Source organism: Apteryx rowi, unplaced genomic scaffold, assembly GCF_003343035.1.
Source record: "Apteryx rowi isolate R43461 unplaced genomic scaffold, aptRow1 scaffold_5, whole genome shotgun sequence".
Taxonomy (NCBI): domain Eukaryota; kingdom Metazoa; phylum Chordata; class Aves; order Apterygiformes; family Apterygidae; genus Apteryx; species Apteryx rowi.
The window spans coordinates 5490595-5505444 of NW_020450760.1; the positions used below are offsets into that span (position 1 = coordinate 5490595).

General features: G+C 40.1%; 1 protein-coding gene across 1 annotated transcript in view; it reads right to left on the bottom strand.

Annotated features, from left to right (window-relative positions):
- Positions 1-6503: 6503 nt before the first annotated feature.
- Positions 6504-14850, bottom strand: part of CUNH14orf132 (chromosome unknown C14orf132 homolog) — a 40789-nt gene continuing 32442 nt past the window's right edge. The window contains exon 2 of the mRNA XM_026079702.1: positions 6504-8720. Coding sequence (XP_025935487.1) covers positions 8496-8720 — 225 coding nt within the window. The 3' untranslated portion in view covers positions 6504-8495. The remainder of the gene's footprint in view (positions 8721-14850) is intronic.

The following is a 14850-nucleotide window of genomic DNA, read 5'->3' on the forward strand; positions in this document are numbered from 1 at the left end:
CCATCAATTTGAAGAACTTTATCCAAAAACACAATTTCCATCTGATGTTAACAAAACTTGTCATTTTCACCATAGTAAAAGAATGAACCAGTATTAAGTGTATATATATAGTGAAAACGGTCAGTAATTTGGAAAGAATATAACAGGAGCTTAAAAGAATACATTTCTGCTAACTAAACTTGCTAAATACAATGAACTTAGAGAAAACAGAGGGTATTATTTAAGTTATTTTACTTTTCACAGATAGAGATCCACATTTCAAGAACAATCATTACAACAGTAAAGGATTTTTTTAACAAACCAACCCCTATACTATAAAAACAATACAGAGAAGCCCTGCAAACCTGTTAGTGTACAAGATGGAATAGCAGAGAGAAAGAACAAGAGAATAAATTGTTGGAGATAATTAATAAAAATAACAGCATATATTAAAGGACTCCTGTAAGCCTGTGTTTTACATGAGCTGAAGGAAGATGTCATTTCCAAATGACTGCAATTATGAGTGAAGTACAGACACTTCCAGAAGTGTCACTATTTAGTCTGCATTTTTGAAAAAGAATATTTTAGGCAATATTTGAGACAATGAGATAACTGAAAACTGAAAAATAAATATTACAGGCTACTTCAGAAGGCAAGCAACTGGATTTATTTACATTAGTTAAAAATTTCTTTGAGGTTTTGCAGCCCACTTCTTCCAAACTTGATAACTTCAGAACTGAAAGAGACCTTCATTAGAAAAAGAACAAAGATTTCTGAGGTTATGTGCTCAGACAATAGAAAAAATAGTGCAAAAATTTGCTACATTATATACCCTACCAGCATATCTATCAAAATATTCAGACTTGTTTTTATTACCTTCTTATTTAAAAAAATACGGTGTGCTGGTTTCTTTCTTCCTTTCAATTAGAAAAGCATAGACATCCTTAGAAGTATTTAAAATAAAAACTCAGCAACCCAGAGCTAGTTCTGCAAGCTGATCTACCAAAGCGAACCTTAGAGCTATAGAGTTGTTATTAATCCAGTTGACTCCAGGTGGAGGCAAAGGTCCCTCTGGATAGAGCAGTTTGCATGATGGGGAACTTTAAGCATCCTTGTGAAGGTCAGAACTCAATAGAATTTTAGACCTAGACCTGTAATAATTTCATCTTATTTCTCATTAATGGGACTGAATTCCACAGGAAACGCAACATAGCCTTAATGACTGCATCTCAGAAAGCTCCTGCAACAATACCAGAATAAGCATAGACTTCTGAGGGAGGTTTTTCAGCTCCTCTAAGTTCTGTTCAAGGCCTTAGAGTAAATCTCCTTTTGTTCAAAATGAGATTTAGAAATGATCAAGCGCTATCAGGCTATAGCAGCTTGGCTGTGCAGCTGAGAACAGCAGGTATGACTGGATTTGAAACACCCATGGCTTAGCACACTGAAAAAAGTCTTTTCTAAAATTGTGGTAGTTTTTCTTGACTGACTAGACTAGTGTTTTATGGCCTTCACCCTATTATAAACCACATAGAGTGACTAAACTTTTCCATTCTCTTGTACGTGGAACTTCTTAGTACCCACTTCCACCCCCCTTTTCCCTGCCCCAAGTATATTACCACTGATCCTGATTTGCTAAGAATAACAAGAGGTTTGGGGTGTGGAAAGATTGGTAAATGTTGGCTACTGATTGGTGCAGTTCATAAAATCTGAATTTCTGAATGGTAGCATTGGGTTTTATGGCTATTGACAATACAGTTACAAGCTTAATGGCCACAACTTACTCTTCTGCTTGAGGGAAATACTTTGCAGTTTGCTAAGGTAGCAGATAATTAAGATTTATCTCCAGGAAGAGATCTTATTTTACTGATCTTTGTCTGGTATCACCATGAAGGTCAACAGAGGTGATTAAGAAGGGCAGAACATTTCTGGCTTCCAAATACTTGCATGGTCTGATGCCAGGGAATTAAAATACTACAGAGAAGACCAGGGGAGAAATAAAATGGAGGCACAGAGACGCATTTTGGTGGCAAGGAGTTTTAAAGGTACGTGAGTTCACATCAAGGTACTTTGGGAGGAAAGAGGAATCATCATTCTCAATCTAAAAGATTGTGTATTGACCTTTGAGATAGGCCTGAAAAGTGACTTGTCTCTGTTTTCCCCCTTTTGTTAAGTGTAATAATACAGTCCCCTTTGAGATCTACTGCCATAAAGCTGTAGAGGAGAAAAAGGTGATGCTGTTACCAAAGGCCTTTCGGTGACAATGCTACTACAAATAATACTTGATTTGTTAATATTGTATGCATAAGAAACCTGGGTGTGTTTTGCTTTCTCAGGGAGACTAAGTAGAGTTTTGGAAAATCATTCTTGCAGGTATTCCACCAAAATCGGAGKTTTTTTGAGTCTTTTCTGCACCTGAAAAAAATCTTCACTAGTAACCTGCACAGCAAAAAGAGCCTGCATAACACTCCCAAGACTTCCCAAAAAGAAAGCACCAGTTGTGCTCATACAAAAGGGTATTTGCCTTGGTACCAACAGAGCAGGTCTACTTATGGCACTTGGAAAAGCCTGGCTTTAGAGGATGAATTTGCAATACACTGAGATGATTAGATGTGTGACAAGTTAGTATTACCAGTTTTCTTCCTTTTCCTGTCTGTGTTGCAGTAGTTCCCAAAACAGGCTACTGAAAAAGTAGGATCTAGAAAGAAGTATGAGAGGGGGAGAAAAAAAAATGGGTAAAAGGTGCCAAGGTATTCAGAGGTTTGGGGGATTTTTTTTTTCCACCAAATAAACCAGTAGAAAGTAGTGTCGCTTAAGGTTGGTCTTTTGTACTATATAGCCCAAGGATTGTTTTCAGTTCTACTAATTAGATGGCTGATCTGTCATATAAATCCATAAAGTCTGCACTGACTTCACTTTGGCCAGATGACATGGAGACAATTATCTAAAATTATTTTTCTATCCGTGCAGGTCTGGCCAGGTTGTCTTGGTGTAAACAGCCTAGTACAGGCCAGAAGGAAATAAAATTGCCATGCATATTGTTCTGCAAAGATGTGTATTCCCTGGAGATTTCTGGCCAGACACTTGGACTCTTCCCTTCTTCTTTGTGCCTAAAGCACCAAAAAGGAAAATGGAAGATGGTTGGTCCCTGCCTGTTGTTCTTCACATATCCACAGAAGAGTTTAGTGGCGACTTCACCTTCTCCATCTTGAGTTGGAAAGGCAAAGAGGTAAGGCAGAGAGSGGCTGTCTAAGGAAACATGAAAAGTCAGTGTCAGATAAAGGGTAGTGGGAGCTTTTAAAATGAAGGACTTAAGATGTTTTGATCTCTTTAGGATGTTCCCAGGTCGGGGCAAAGGGCCAACCACATGTTAAACTGTCCCATCTTTATCTTATGATGACTGACTGATAAAATATACCTAATAGAATATTGAGCTCTGGCTCTTCTTCTGCTAATGGAATAAACACTTGTTTTTCTGAGGATTAGCAAGCTGTAAAATGAGGAAGGACATGCTGTACCTGATAGTTTGTTCGCTTAAACTCAGATCAGACTGTGTGCCCAGAAAGTCAGCAGGGCTCACAAGGGCAGAAAAGGAGTTAACGAAGTGCTAAGCTCCGCTTGTCAGAACTCTGATGTCTGACATCATCAGAGACCTGGCCGCCCTTCTTCTTTCTGAGAATTAACCAGATGAAATCCCATTCTTCAGAGCTCTGAAAGCTTTAAAAGCATACAAGCATTCTGACCTGGGATTTTGATTTTTGACCTGTTTCTCTTAATAATAGAAATCATCCTTAAAGAGAATAATTTTCCAGATTCTGCTCTATGATTAGCCACAGGAAACCCAGTAAAATTACATGATATAAAAGGACAGAGCTACGTGAAATTAATAACTCTCAGCAGCCTGCAGAGAAATGTGAAAGGATATTAAGAACCAGAATAGTAAAAAGAAAGCTTCTAAAAATAGACAAAATACATAACCTGTAGACTAAAGATTTTTGATTTGGCTTACTCCCAGACACAAAGGAGAATTTTCCTTTTAACTGAAATGGATGTACAAGTTAAGACTATAAGAGCTAGCTGGCTCTATTCTCTCTTGCTTTAGGACTGTGTTATAACAGACTGCTCAGCAGTTTGGTGGGATGCTGACTGCCCTCAAGTCCCATTGCAAACAAGGATTTTGGAGAGGGAGGGCTCGTTATTTTTGAGGTAACTATCAATCATCTCACTTTCCCAGTTAAATGTCTAAACATATTATTTATAGCAGATGGGTGTCTCTGCTGTAGTTGTTTCATCAGTTTCAAAATCTTTTGTTCAGTTTTGCAGCTGTATTGGCATGGAAATACATCCTCATTTTATTTTAAGAGAGTATTAATGATGGTGATAAGGGCAGACCCCCCAGCCCTGGAGATGAAGCATAACAGGACTGGCTCTGTGGGTTTCCCCATTCGGTTCCCCTATCTAATGTGCCTTTGCAGCTACCTCCATAACTGTTCAGCTTCTTTGCTGTGATGGCCACACAGCTGCCTAGTCTAGCTTCTGGCTGCTTAGAGCAAAAAAATTCTTAAGAGACAGTTTGATTTTTTGATACGTTGTCATAGATCCCTAGAGGCCATGGCTAGGAAAGACACATTAGGGCATCCAGTTCGTGTCTCTGATTCCCACAATTCATTAATAACTTTGCAGAGCACAGGCAGTATTGCTTGTGTTTGTAAGATGATGATTACAACATATTAGGGGTCTAATACTGCACACACAAAGTATTTGCTTTGTCTACTACAGAACAAACTCAGCTCAGTATCATGTAAGAGTTATCTGTTAGGTGCTTTTATTTACAGATCTTCATCCGCAAGTGGAATCCTGCTGTGATGCTGATGCATAAAATGCTTAGCAAAGTCGAGAAGCCTCTTCAGCTTTTGCAAAACAGCTTCAGAGAAAAGCTCCGGGGCATGTGCTTGGACCTCCTCATCACCCCTGAGTGAGTGACAGCAGTTTTCTAACTGCCTGGTTGCAAGAAAAAGTTCAGGGCATAACATATACCTGCATAAAGAAGTGGTAAACATTTCCCAGGACTATGCCTGTGAAACTTCTGCCTTTCATTTCCTTCTCCACTCCCTGCTGTTCCTTTCATGAACTTTCTTTCTTAATGATGGATGGGTCTCATTTGTGGTGATTGAATTTAAACCTTCCCTTACCTCCCAAAAGACAGAAGTGTTCGTAGTGTGTCAGGTCGGAACATGACATCCAGAAAGAAGGCCATATCATAACTGTGCAGCCCATTGCTAAGCATGTTACCACTATCAAAGAAGATCAGAGTTTGAACCAGCTTTGTCCAATGCAGTTTAGGGACATAGAATCTCATCTTTAATACACCTGACAATACGCTGTATAGACTCTTGCATGCAATAATATACTTCCATACTAAAAATATTAACAGGAAAAACTACATAGTTAGTGCCTTCAACTGTGAGATAGCAAGTGCTTGCGTTTGCTGCCTGCACCCTGTTTTCCATGTCATTCTGTCAGACCAATTACTTTAATTAAAGTTCTATCTATCTGGGCCTTCTTGACAATTCAGCCTCTAATGATGAAAATACATATGAGGATGACTTGGATGAGGGAGGCAGAACCTGTTGTTTTCCAGCAGTCCTGCAATTACTATCAATTTCACATGAAAGTAGGACACTTTCTTTGGGAAAAGCAACATGAATGTGACACTCATTTTCATTAGCAGAAGGGAGGTTCTTTGCTGTTCCCTCTCAAACACTCTTCACAGGTAAAGAATTTGGTCCAGTGCTTTGGGAGAGAAATGCAAACATTGCTAATTGCATTTAGATTAATATTCTGGGTAATTTAAAGAAAGCACTCCACTGGCAAATTCATTAAGCAGTAGAATAATCTCATTGGATAATTACCATATTGTCAAACTGGTTTTAATCATGGTGAAAATGTTCTGTTCTTCTCCATGCAAATACTGTGCTTGCAAGATCTGCCATAATTAGACAGCCTATTGAAACACTGAAGAAAAGTCCATGAGTAACTGATACAATTACCAGGGCAATGGCATATCTGAAAACTGTGGGGACAGTGCATTAAACAATATTCGCATGGTCCTACATGTTCGCATACTAAACCACGTCCTACTCAATTCTGTACTGGAAGCTTGTCTACAGCCTTCCAGCCTCTCTCAAGATTGGGCACGTAACAGCTTGTATTTTTCTGAGAGAGGATAAGGAGCGTAAGAAAAGGAGAGGTACACAGTTTATACAGCTCCGCTGTTCTTTAATACCCTCTGTGTATAAAGAAGAAAACAGTTATTTTAGGATAGTGAAAGTTATCATTTTTATATTATTCTTAAGACTACAGCTATTTTATGAGACAAGATTTACTTTCTGTGCTGCTGATCTTCCAGAACCGTGCCTCTCAAACTTTTCCCCAGTGCAGACCTCTTCTGACCTCAGCCACCTTCACAAAATAATGCCTTCAAACAGGGAAATAACCAAATGCATAGGAGCTCTGTACCTCCAATGAGTTGTCATTGTTTTTCTTATGCTCCGAATAGCTTAATTTTCTCCCTCCTGCTAGCTCTGTTTGCATCCTGTTCCATGATCCCCATCCAGTGGAGGAGCGCACAATCACAATTACACAGGCTACTCTCGAATGTCACTGTGACTTTTTGAAAAGASAGCCACACCGTACGCTGAGGAAAGCGGGTGTGGAGGAGAGAAGGAGCTTTGGGAGACCTCCCACACAGTTTCAAGGACCTCTTCAACTGATTGGCAGCAAATTGCTACCAAAGAATCAGGGCAGCTTTAAAGGCCAGCTCACAGAAAGGGGAAAAACCATACACAGTAAATATATATAGTGATAATAAATACTGATTTAGGGCATGCTGCTTTAATTCAAGTAACTACCCACCAGCCCTGCAGGAAAATTGCTTCTTAAAGAGGAAAAAAGAAAGAAAACACAAACCTCTCTATACATTTGGCAGCTCTTAGTCTAGCCTTAAGCTCAGTGGCAGGCAAGTGTCAAAAATAGTCTGTGTGCCTGCAGACAAGGCATTCTGGAATTAGGATAGTAGCCATATGAGACAGGAGACCCTACAGTACATGCAGACTCAGAATTTATCTGCTACTCTCTCAAAGTTCAGATACTTTATGTACTTTTGTTTGTTTTTTAAAGGGGAAGAGGGAGATTTCCAACAGAGGTGATCTTTTCCTTCCATGAAGATTTTATAATCTCTGAAGCAAGAAAGACTAGAGTCTGTTTTGAAAAGTGAAAAGGAAACTGCTTATGGGAATAACACAATGAAAACACTGTCCCTCGATAGAACAAATCCAAATGACTAATTGGAGCCATTACCAAAAGTAGGCTATATAAAAATCAATCCCAGGAGCTCATCAGAACCCAGAGAGACGTATTAGTATTTAAGTATAAGTCAGTTATCATACTCTAATGCTATTTATACCTCCGCACATACCTGAACCTTGCACTCACTTCCTCATGATAGTAAAAGTCTCCAATCTTCCTTTCAGTTGTATTCTTATCATAGACATCACTTTGCAGTTAATTAGGCTTCACAATTTCCCCACATTCCTTTGATTCACCAATAYGCTTATAGAAGTATATAGCTTCTGTAGGAAATCTAGATTACAACACARTGAGGTGAAAAGCATGGTATTTGGCCTTTATTTCCTGGAAGGGACACACCTAAGGACCACCGTTGTCATTGCAATCCAGTACCCCTAGACAGAACTGGGAGCTGCTCTGTTTAACACTTCATCTGCTGGAGTGCAGATTGCCAGCAGACAGTCATATCTTGTAATAGCTGTGCCTCCTCCTCGAAACAGCAGACAGGTTTAGCATCAATTCATATCTAGTAAYTGATATTAGAAGGCAAGCGTTAGATAGTATGTATCTGCCTGCCATAGCTTTAAGACTCACAACTTTGAACATAGCCGAGTGTATGCATGTGCTCTAGATTCACACATGATGAACTTGTACTCTATCAGAACCGAGCCAATGACTACCATTACTCCATCTGGAAAACTAAGATGTCCAGCAGAAAAAGATATAGAGCAATTTCATACAGCATTATACCAATCAAAAGCACAGTAAAAAAACACACAAAAAAGCTGACAAAACCCAGAAGAGCTGCTAGAAAAATCTAAACAGTAGAAAATAAGGACTTTCTGTATAAAACTCACTTTATTTTTTGTATTTACCATACCCACGCTGGCCTCTCTTTCATTATATTTCTATACAAAACATGGACTGGCTCTGTTCATGATAAAAGCTCTCACCTCCATACAATTTGCAATTGCAACCAAGCTTCCTGCCATCAAGATTCAAGGTGATTAATTTGTATTTAATTTCCATGACTGTGGCAGCACTTAATCAAAAAAGTCCCTACCTATATGTATTTATATAGATGTACATGTATATATACACACATACATACATACACACGACAAATACTGTTGCAGTTATCTTCGCTTCTCATGGTCAGAGTGTCAGTCATCCTAGAAGGTGAAGGCATACACCACTCCCACAACCACAATATTTCCAATCGTTGCAATTATTGCAATCCATAATAATATGGCATCATTTGAAGAACGGGACGTCTCTTCTGGTGGATTCTGCATGGAAGAAGCTGCATGGACGTTGGCTGATGAGTTAAACAAGGAGTACTCTGTACTAAAGTCCTCGTTGGGTGAGTCCATAAAGGCTCCTCCCATAACAGGAAGCTGTGAAGAAACATATGGCAAAATTAGATTAAAGGCTGATATCTGTATTTGCTTTATCTTAAAGTCATTACAAAAAAGTAACTACCAGCCAACCTGCAAAATTATTATTTCATGTACATGGTGCTAAGCTGTCAGGAATCTCAAACACATGCACATGCATGTATTTTACATTATTTCTTCCATAACCTTCATAGGCCTTCTGCATTCAAATGTCTCTATTCCATTTCTGTTAGAATCAATATTATTGCAGAAAACCAATAATATTGCATGTAATTTACACAGGAGCTAGCACGCAGACTCTAAATCAACCGAAATATTATATGGATTTAAAAAGAAGAGCTATAGTTATCCACAAAGCACTCCTATACAAAAAGGTAGGTTTACAGCACTGCATCTGTTTTGTGACTAATGATTAGCAGCAATGGGATCATGCTGCACAGAGGAATCAAGCAAGCAGAATGAGGAAGTGAATTCATTCTCCCTTTATGTATGGTTCAAAAGCAAACCCTTGATTTATACAGAGATCATTGCAAAAGTTGTTACTGTAAAAGAGGTGGAGTGTATGCAGTGCTCTAACTTCACTTGCAAAACACACCACTGCAAAGATGCAGGATTCAAAAGCCTATACAGCAGAAAACTTCAGACTGGATTATGAAAGGCAAGACTCTCAACAAGGCATGCTCCACAGCAATGAAGTAAGTGGCAGATTTCCAACACTTCTCCCACCTCAGGCTTCTCCTATTGGGAGGTATAAAGATTCTTTGTTGCACTTAGTGGACTTGCCAGCCCTACTAGAAGTTCTCAGCAAGATGGCAGTTATTCAGCACGAGAATATGGAAATGCTAAAGTAAAAAGGAATCATTTACTCTTGTTCTCATACAGGTTTCAGTTGTCTTCCCAACCACATCTCAGGTCCCARTGCAAATTCTTCATGATTCAACAACTGCTTTACCCTATGGATGGAGGTGCAAAGCCACATCCTCCCACAAATGTATGGATTTCTTGTTCAGGCAAGAAAAGGTTACATACTGCAGGGCTAGGACTGTCTACTACTACTAAGAAAAGACTCACACAAAAGATTTTTGCTTTCATCTTTGTTTCTTGCACTTTCAGGAATGTAGGTCTGGGAGAGCCCCCCCCCCCCCCCCCCCCCCCCCCCCCCCCCCCCCCCCCCCCCCCCGTTCACTGAGTCCGAACTCCACAGTCACATGCAGCTAGAGGACATATTGTTTCAGAAAGAGCTGCAGAACATCTGCTTCACTTATCTGTAGATTCCCAGGACATACGCTTCTGAATATCCTGTAATAAGCCTAAGATCTGCTGAGCAATCTCAGAAACCACAACTGTTATGCACTGCAGGAAGAGCAGGAGCAGTGAGGGGGTATCCTAAAGTCCCAGGCCTCTGCAGTATTCAGTAACTAAAATCCCAGAGCATTGTAGCAGGTAGACCAAACCAATGTCAGAACTGGAACAAAAAAAAMCCCAGAGCCATGTGTCCAAATATCTCTGCCAGCCTGACCTGAAGGGAAAAACTCCATAATGACTTTGATGACTGGTTTAGCCTTGAGCAATGAATAAACCCTAGACATCAGTGCATCCTACCTACCTCCTGCTTTTAGAAGTGGTCAAACACCAGTGCTTCAAGGAAAGCTAAAAAAAAAAATCTGATTTTTATAGGCAAGTCATGTGTGAGAAACTGGAGACATCTTCCAACYGCAGCTTTGGATCTACAGCTTCATGAAAAGAACCCATGTGAGAGTTTTTTTCCTCTCATAACAACTTTCAGTAGTTTTGAAACATGAGTGTCCAGGCATTTGGACTGTATGAAATAATATTTGCATACACAGCACCATCAAAAGTACATTGCATTTGGCAATAAAAAGCTTTATGCACCAGCCAATCTTCACAGTAAACCTGGGAAAATACCATGCCCAGACTTACTTGATGGGACAGAGTCAAACTACAACAGTAAAGAACACTACTAAGGTCTGGGTGGATTATACTGCATTGTATATATGACTGAGCTCATTAATTACTGAAGCTCATTAATAAAAATGACCACAGGCCAGGCCTAGAAACTGAGAGCAAGGGAAATCCTATAGGTATTCTGAGCCTATCAATCAAAAATGGATTCAACATTGCTTTAAGATAAGCATAGACCTGGGTATACATAGGACTGGATGGCTGGGGGTGAGGGAAAGGAAGAGCTAAGTTTTTCCAGCCATGAAAAGAAGCAATGGAATATTTGAGGAAATTGGCAGCCTATACATTGGTAGCTTTCTGAGAAGAGGGAAAGTTTGTTATGTGTTACCCTGCTAATAACAAATTGACTCAATAAGACAGGTCTTTGCATAGGGGAAACCYATGGGACCACTGAGATGACTTTCAATACCGACACTGAAGGTCAGTGGCAGCGCTGGGAATAGCATCTGATTTTCCTTGCTCTTCATCCTGAGCTTTGATTAAATTTAGATTAAATACAAATCTTAATGTGTGTTGAGGGTTTACTGATGTTTAAACAGTGATGTTGGGAATGGCTGTAAAGAGGCAGAGGAACTGAGTTCTTGCAGGCTACAGCAGTCCATGTGGCTGGATCTCCAGAGCCCCATTTGTTTTGCAGCATTTCCAGCCTGTGTCCTTGCCCTTTAACATCTTTTCTCAATCACTGTAGTAGAGAGCAGGCATCACATGCTCAAGAGAATAACCTGGACATCATCTTCAGCTTGACAGACAATTTCTACATGCAGAGTCTTCAGGTTCTAGAAGACATCTCTGCGAGGCCCCCTTGCTTATGCTTACTCACCTATATACTGAAAAATCTTGTTCAGACTCTCATCATCTTTTCCAGTAATGAGAGCACAGCCCTACTTCTGGTCCTAACATATGTAGTTCTGTCCTGCCTGTATCCAACTGGAAGACTCTAGCAAAGATTACCTCTGATCATATCACCTGTCTCTGTTTCACACACTGGGTCCCCTTTCCTTTTCACTGGCATCYGAACATGACCCTGCCTTCACATTCATGACCCATTCTCACCCCAGTCACCCACCCATCATGTCACATTCACAATACCACCTCCTACTTCCACGTAGTTTATATGAACCCAACACTTTTGCTTATCCACCTGTTAAATTTCAAACAAGCACCTTCATGTCTTATCCTATGTTTCCCACACATCTGCAAAGCCACTTAACTGTTCCCTTCAAAATTGCTACCAAAATCTTCTGCTTTGATAGCTTGCTGGATAGACCTGTCTATTTTGTTGTTCTCCTTAAAAAACACTATTGCTGCAACACCAACCAATCCCCCCTACTCCCCATGGTTTCCATGCTGCTGCTTTCACCTTCCAACCTGTAGACCGCATTATAGTCTCACTACTTGCAAATAATTTTGGACTTTAGGTATCATTTTTCTTTCCACAACATGTTTCTCAATAAGGCTTTCATCTACAGCTGTGTGAATGACCAATAACCCCTACAATGCAAGAAGGCTCAGAGGAGATGGGCAAGGGTGAGGTGCCAATGAAGCTCAGGAACAGTGTAGGAGGCAACTCATTAATCACAGCTGTTGCACAGAGAACTGACTTTATCTCAACACAAAGGGCACCAGAGGATGACCTCTGTGTTAGATAAGCAACCGTATCTGTTGAGTGGATCAACTGGTGTAAACATTTCTTCCTGAGTTGATGAAAAGAATGTGAATGTTTTCCTGAGATTAGCTAGACCTGCATGAGGGAAGCGTATAGGTGGCTCAGCCCAACATAGAATACAAAACCTGAACAACTAAGAAAGGAATTTCGAAGAGAGCAACAGGCTTGAGCTGGCTTCAACCCACATATTCCTTCCTGGTGATTGGGGATGCCCAGCATCATGACAGTAAGCATATTATAGAGACCAATAATAGCAAACACATTGGTATTGTGATTGAACTGTGTAAGTGCACACTTGTACTGTGATTTCAGTATACTGCTGTATCACTCTGCTAAATCAAAAATCCTGTGTAACATCAAATATCTTCAAAGTAAACTTTTATATTAAACATTGCACTCTCCATTTGTGTGGAATATCTAAAAGAACCTGGTCAGAGAGTACTGGACTCTGACAAGCTGAACCCCTCAGGCTCCATAATGTCAAAATAAAAGCCCTTCCTGCTGCAGTACTAGTAGCAGTACTATTACTACTAGCAGCATCACAATACTGTTGGAGTTGCCATGGTCTACGAATAAAAGAGGAACCAATCTTGCCTTCCTGTAGCCACACCACAGAAGGCTGCCTTCAGCATTAAATGCCATCAGCATTAAATTACCATGCCCAATACCTGCTCAGATGGAAAATCAGTCTCTTTCAACACCCTGTCCTTCAGCTCCTGCATCTCACTTTGATTGTCCCAATAACCCTTCCCTTTGGTACCAAACTGCACCCCTCCTGGTGGTGGAGAGCTGTGCTATGAAGGCAGCTAAGCAGGACAGGATCAGAGGATAAACCACTTCTACTCTCCACAGTGGTGGCTGTAACCTACAAACGACAGAGAAGCAATTGAGAACCTTAAGGATCAAGTGACTTTTATTTGCTTGCTATTCATAACATTTTAGAGAGCTATAAAAGACAGTCTCTCTTTCAAAGCTGACTGCTGAACAGATTTAATTTTGTACTAGAAAATATCATGTCACATTCAAAATGAAAAAGAGAATGATGGAGTACCATGATGCATATGCCATATTACCTAATCCACATTAAATAAAATTATCCTTGAGATCAAATATGATTAGACAAAAGCAGTTTGCAAGAAACCAAACAGGAAATTGCGAAAGTCAAGTTTGATGCATTCCCCCTACATCAAACATTTTTGCTTCCAGTTTCAGCATCAAGTGTTTTAAAGAAAACAAAAGCATTCATTTCACAACAAGCCCAGCTTGATTATGTTTGGAATCCAATCTCACCAACCTTTTTTATGCCTTGGGATTATGTAAGGAAAACGCTGGTCAGCTGAATCAGTATTTCTTTTTATTTAGGGAGTGCCATAAAAGACAATTCTGATTTCATACACTTGTGAGAAGTGTATTTATGCAGCAGTGTTCTCATTTAACAGCTATGGAGACACTAGAGATCTTTGTAGCAAATGATGAACATCCCATACAGGCAGCAAAATGCTCTGAGGTGCCTGCCTCTTTAGCAAACCATTTTAAGGGAACCAGCACTTAGGCTTAGACCAATTGTGCCCCTAACTGGAACAACCATCACGGAGGCAATCAAAATATGAATGTTCACAACACATGTAGGGGTCCATGTATATATAATTAGAAAGACGTATGTGCCTAAGATGGTGAGAGGTCATGAGAGTTGTTCTGATGAGTGATATCTGGTTTGTGGGTCATAAATTCTCTACCCTCAGTGAGTTATTTGAGCTGACAAGCTTCCACACTGTTAGTCCACATGGTGCTGTCACAGAGGCAGGGAGCATTCATATAACAACACAGCTACACACACACTGCAAATGATGTCAAATCTGAATCTTGAACAGCATAAGGCTCAAAAAGGCTGTTTTCTCCATCTGAGAGGAACACATGGTGAAGCAGCTCATCTGACTCTCCGAAAGGCTTGCAGTGACCTGTTATAAAGCATTGACATTCAGCACCTGGCACAGACTCGTWCTGTAAAACTGACTTGCAGTTTTTCTATTTGTAGGTTAGTAGCACTTCACTGCAGATCTGGAAATAAACCTTACTGCCAATTTCCAGTTTGTAGAAATTGTCTCTTACTAAATGGGCATTCTCCCCTACTCATTACTAAAATGGCCTCACATAAGAACACAGGAATGGCCATATGGGATCAGACAAAAAGTCCATCTCTCCTGTACGTTAGCTCTAACAATGGCCAAAAAATAGAGGCTTAGGAAAGAGTAAGAACAGAAACAGGCAAGCATATCTGATACTACCCCTTAACATCTCAAAGCCTCTGTTTTCGGCTTAGAAGCTTCATAAACCAGATGCTGTTTCTATGGATTTAGTACCTCTCAAAGAATTTCACTACCACRAACTTGTCCAGTCTCTGCCTGAGCTCATCTAAAGCTGAGCATCCTTCTCAATCCGGCCTCTTACTGCCATTTAACAGTAAGGATTGCCCAGTGATTA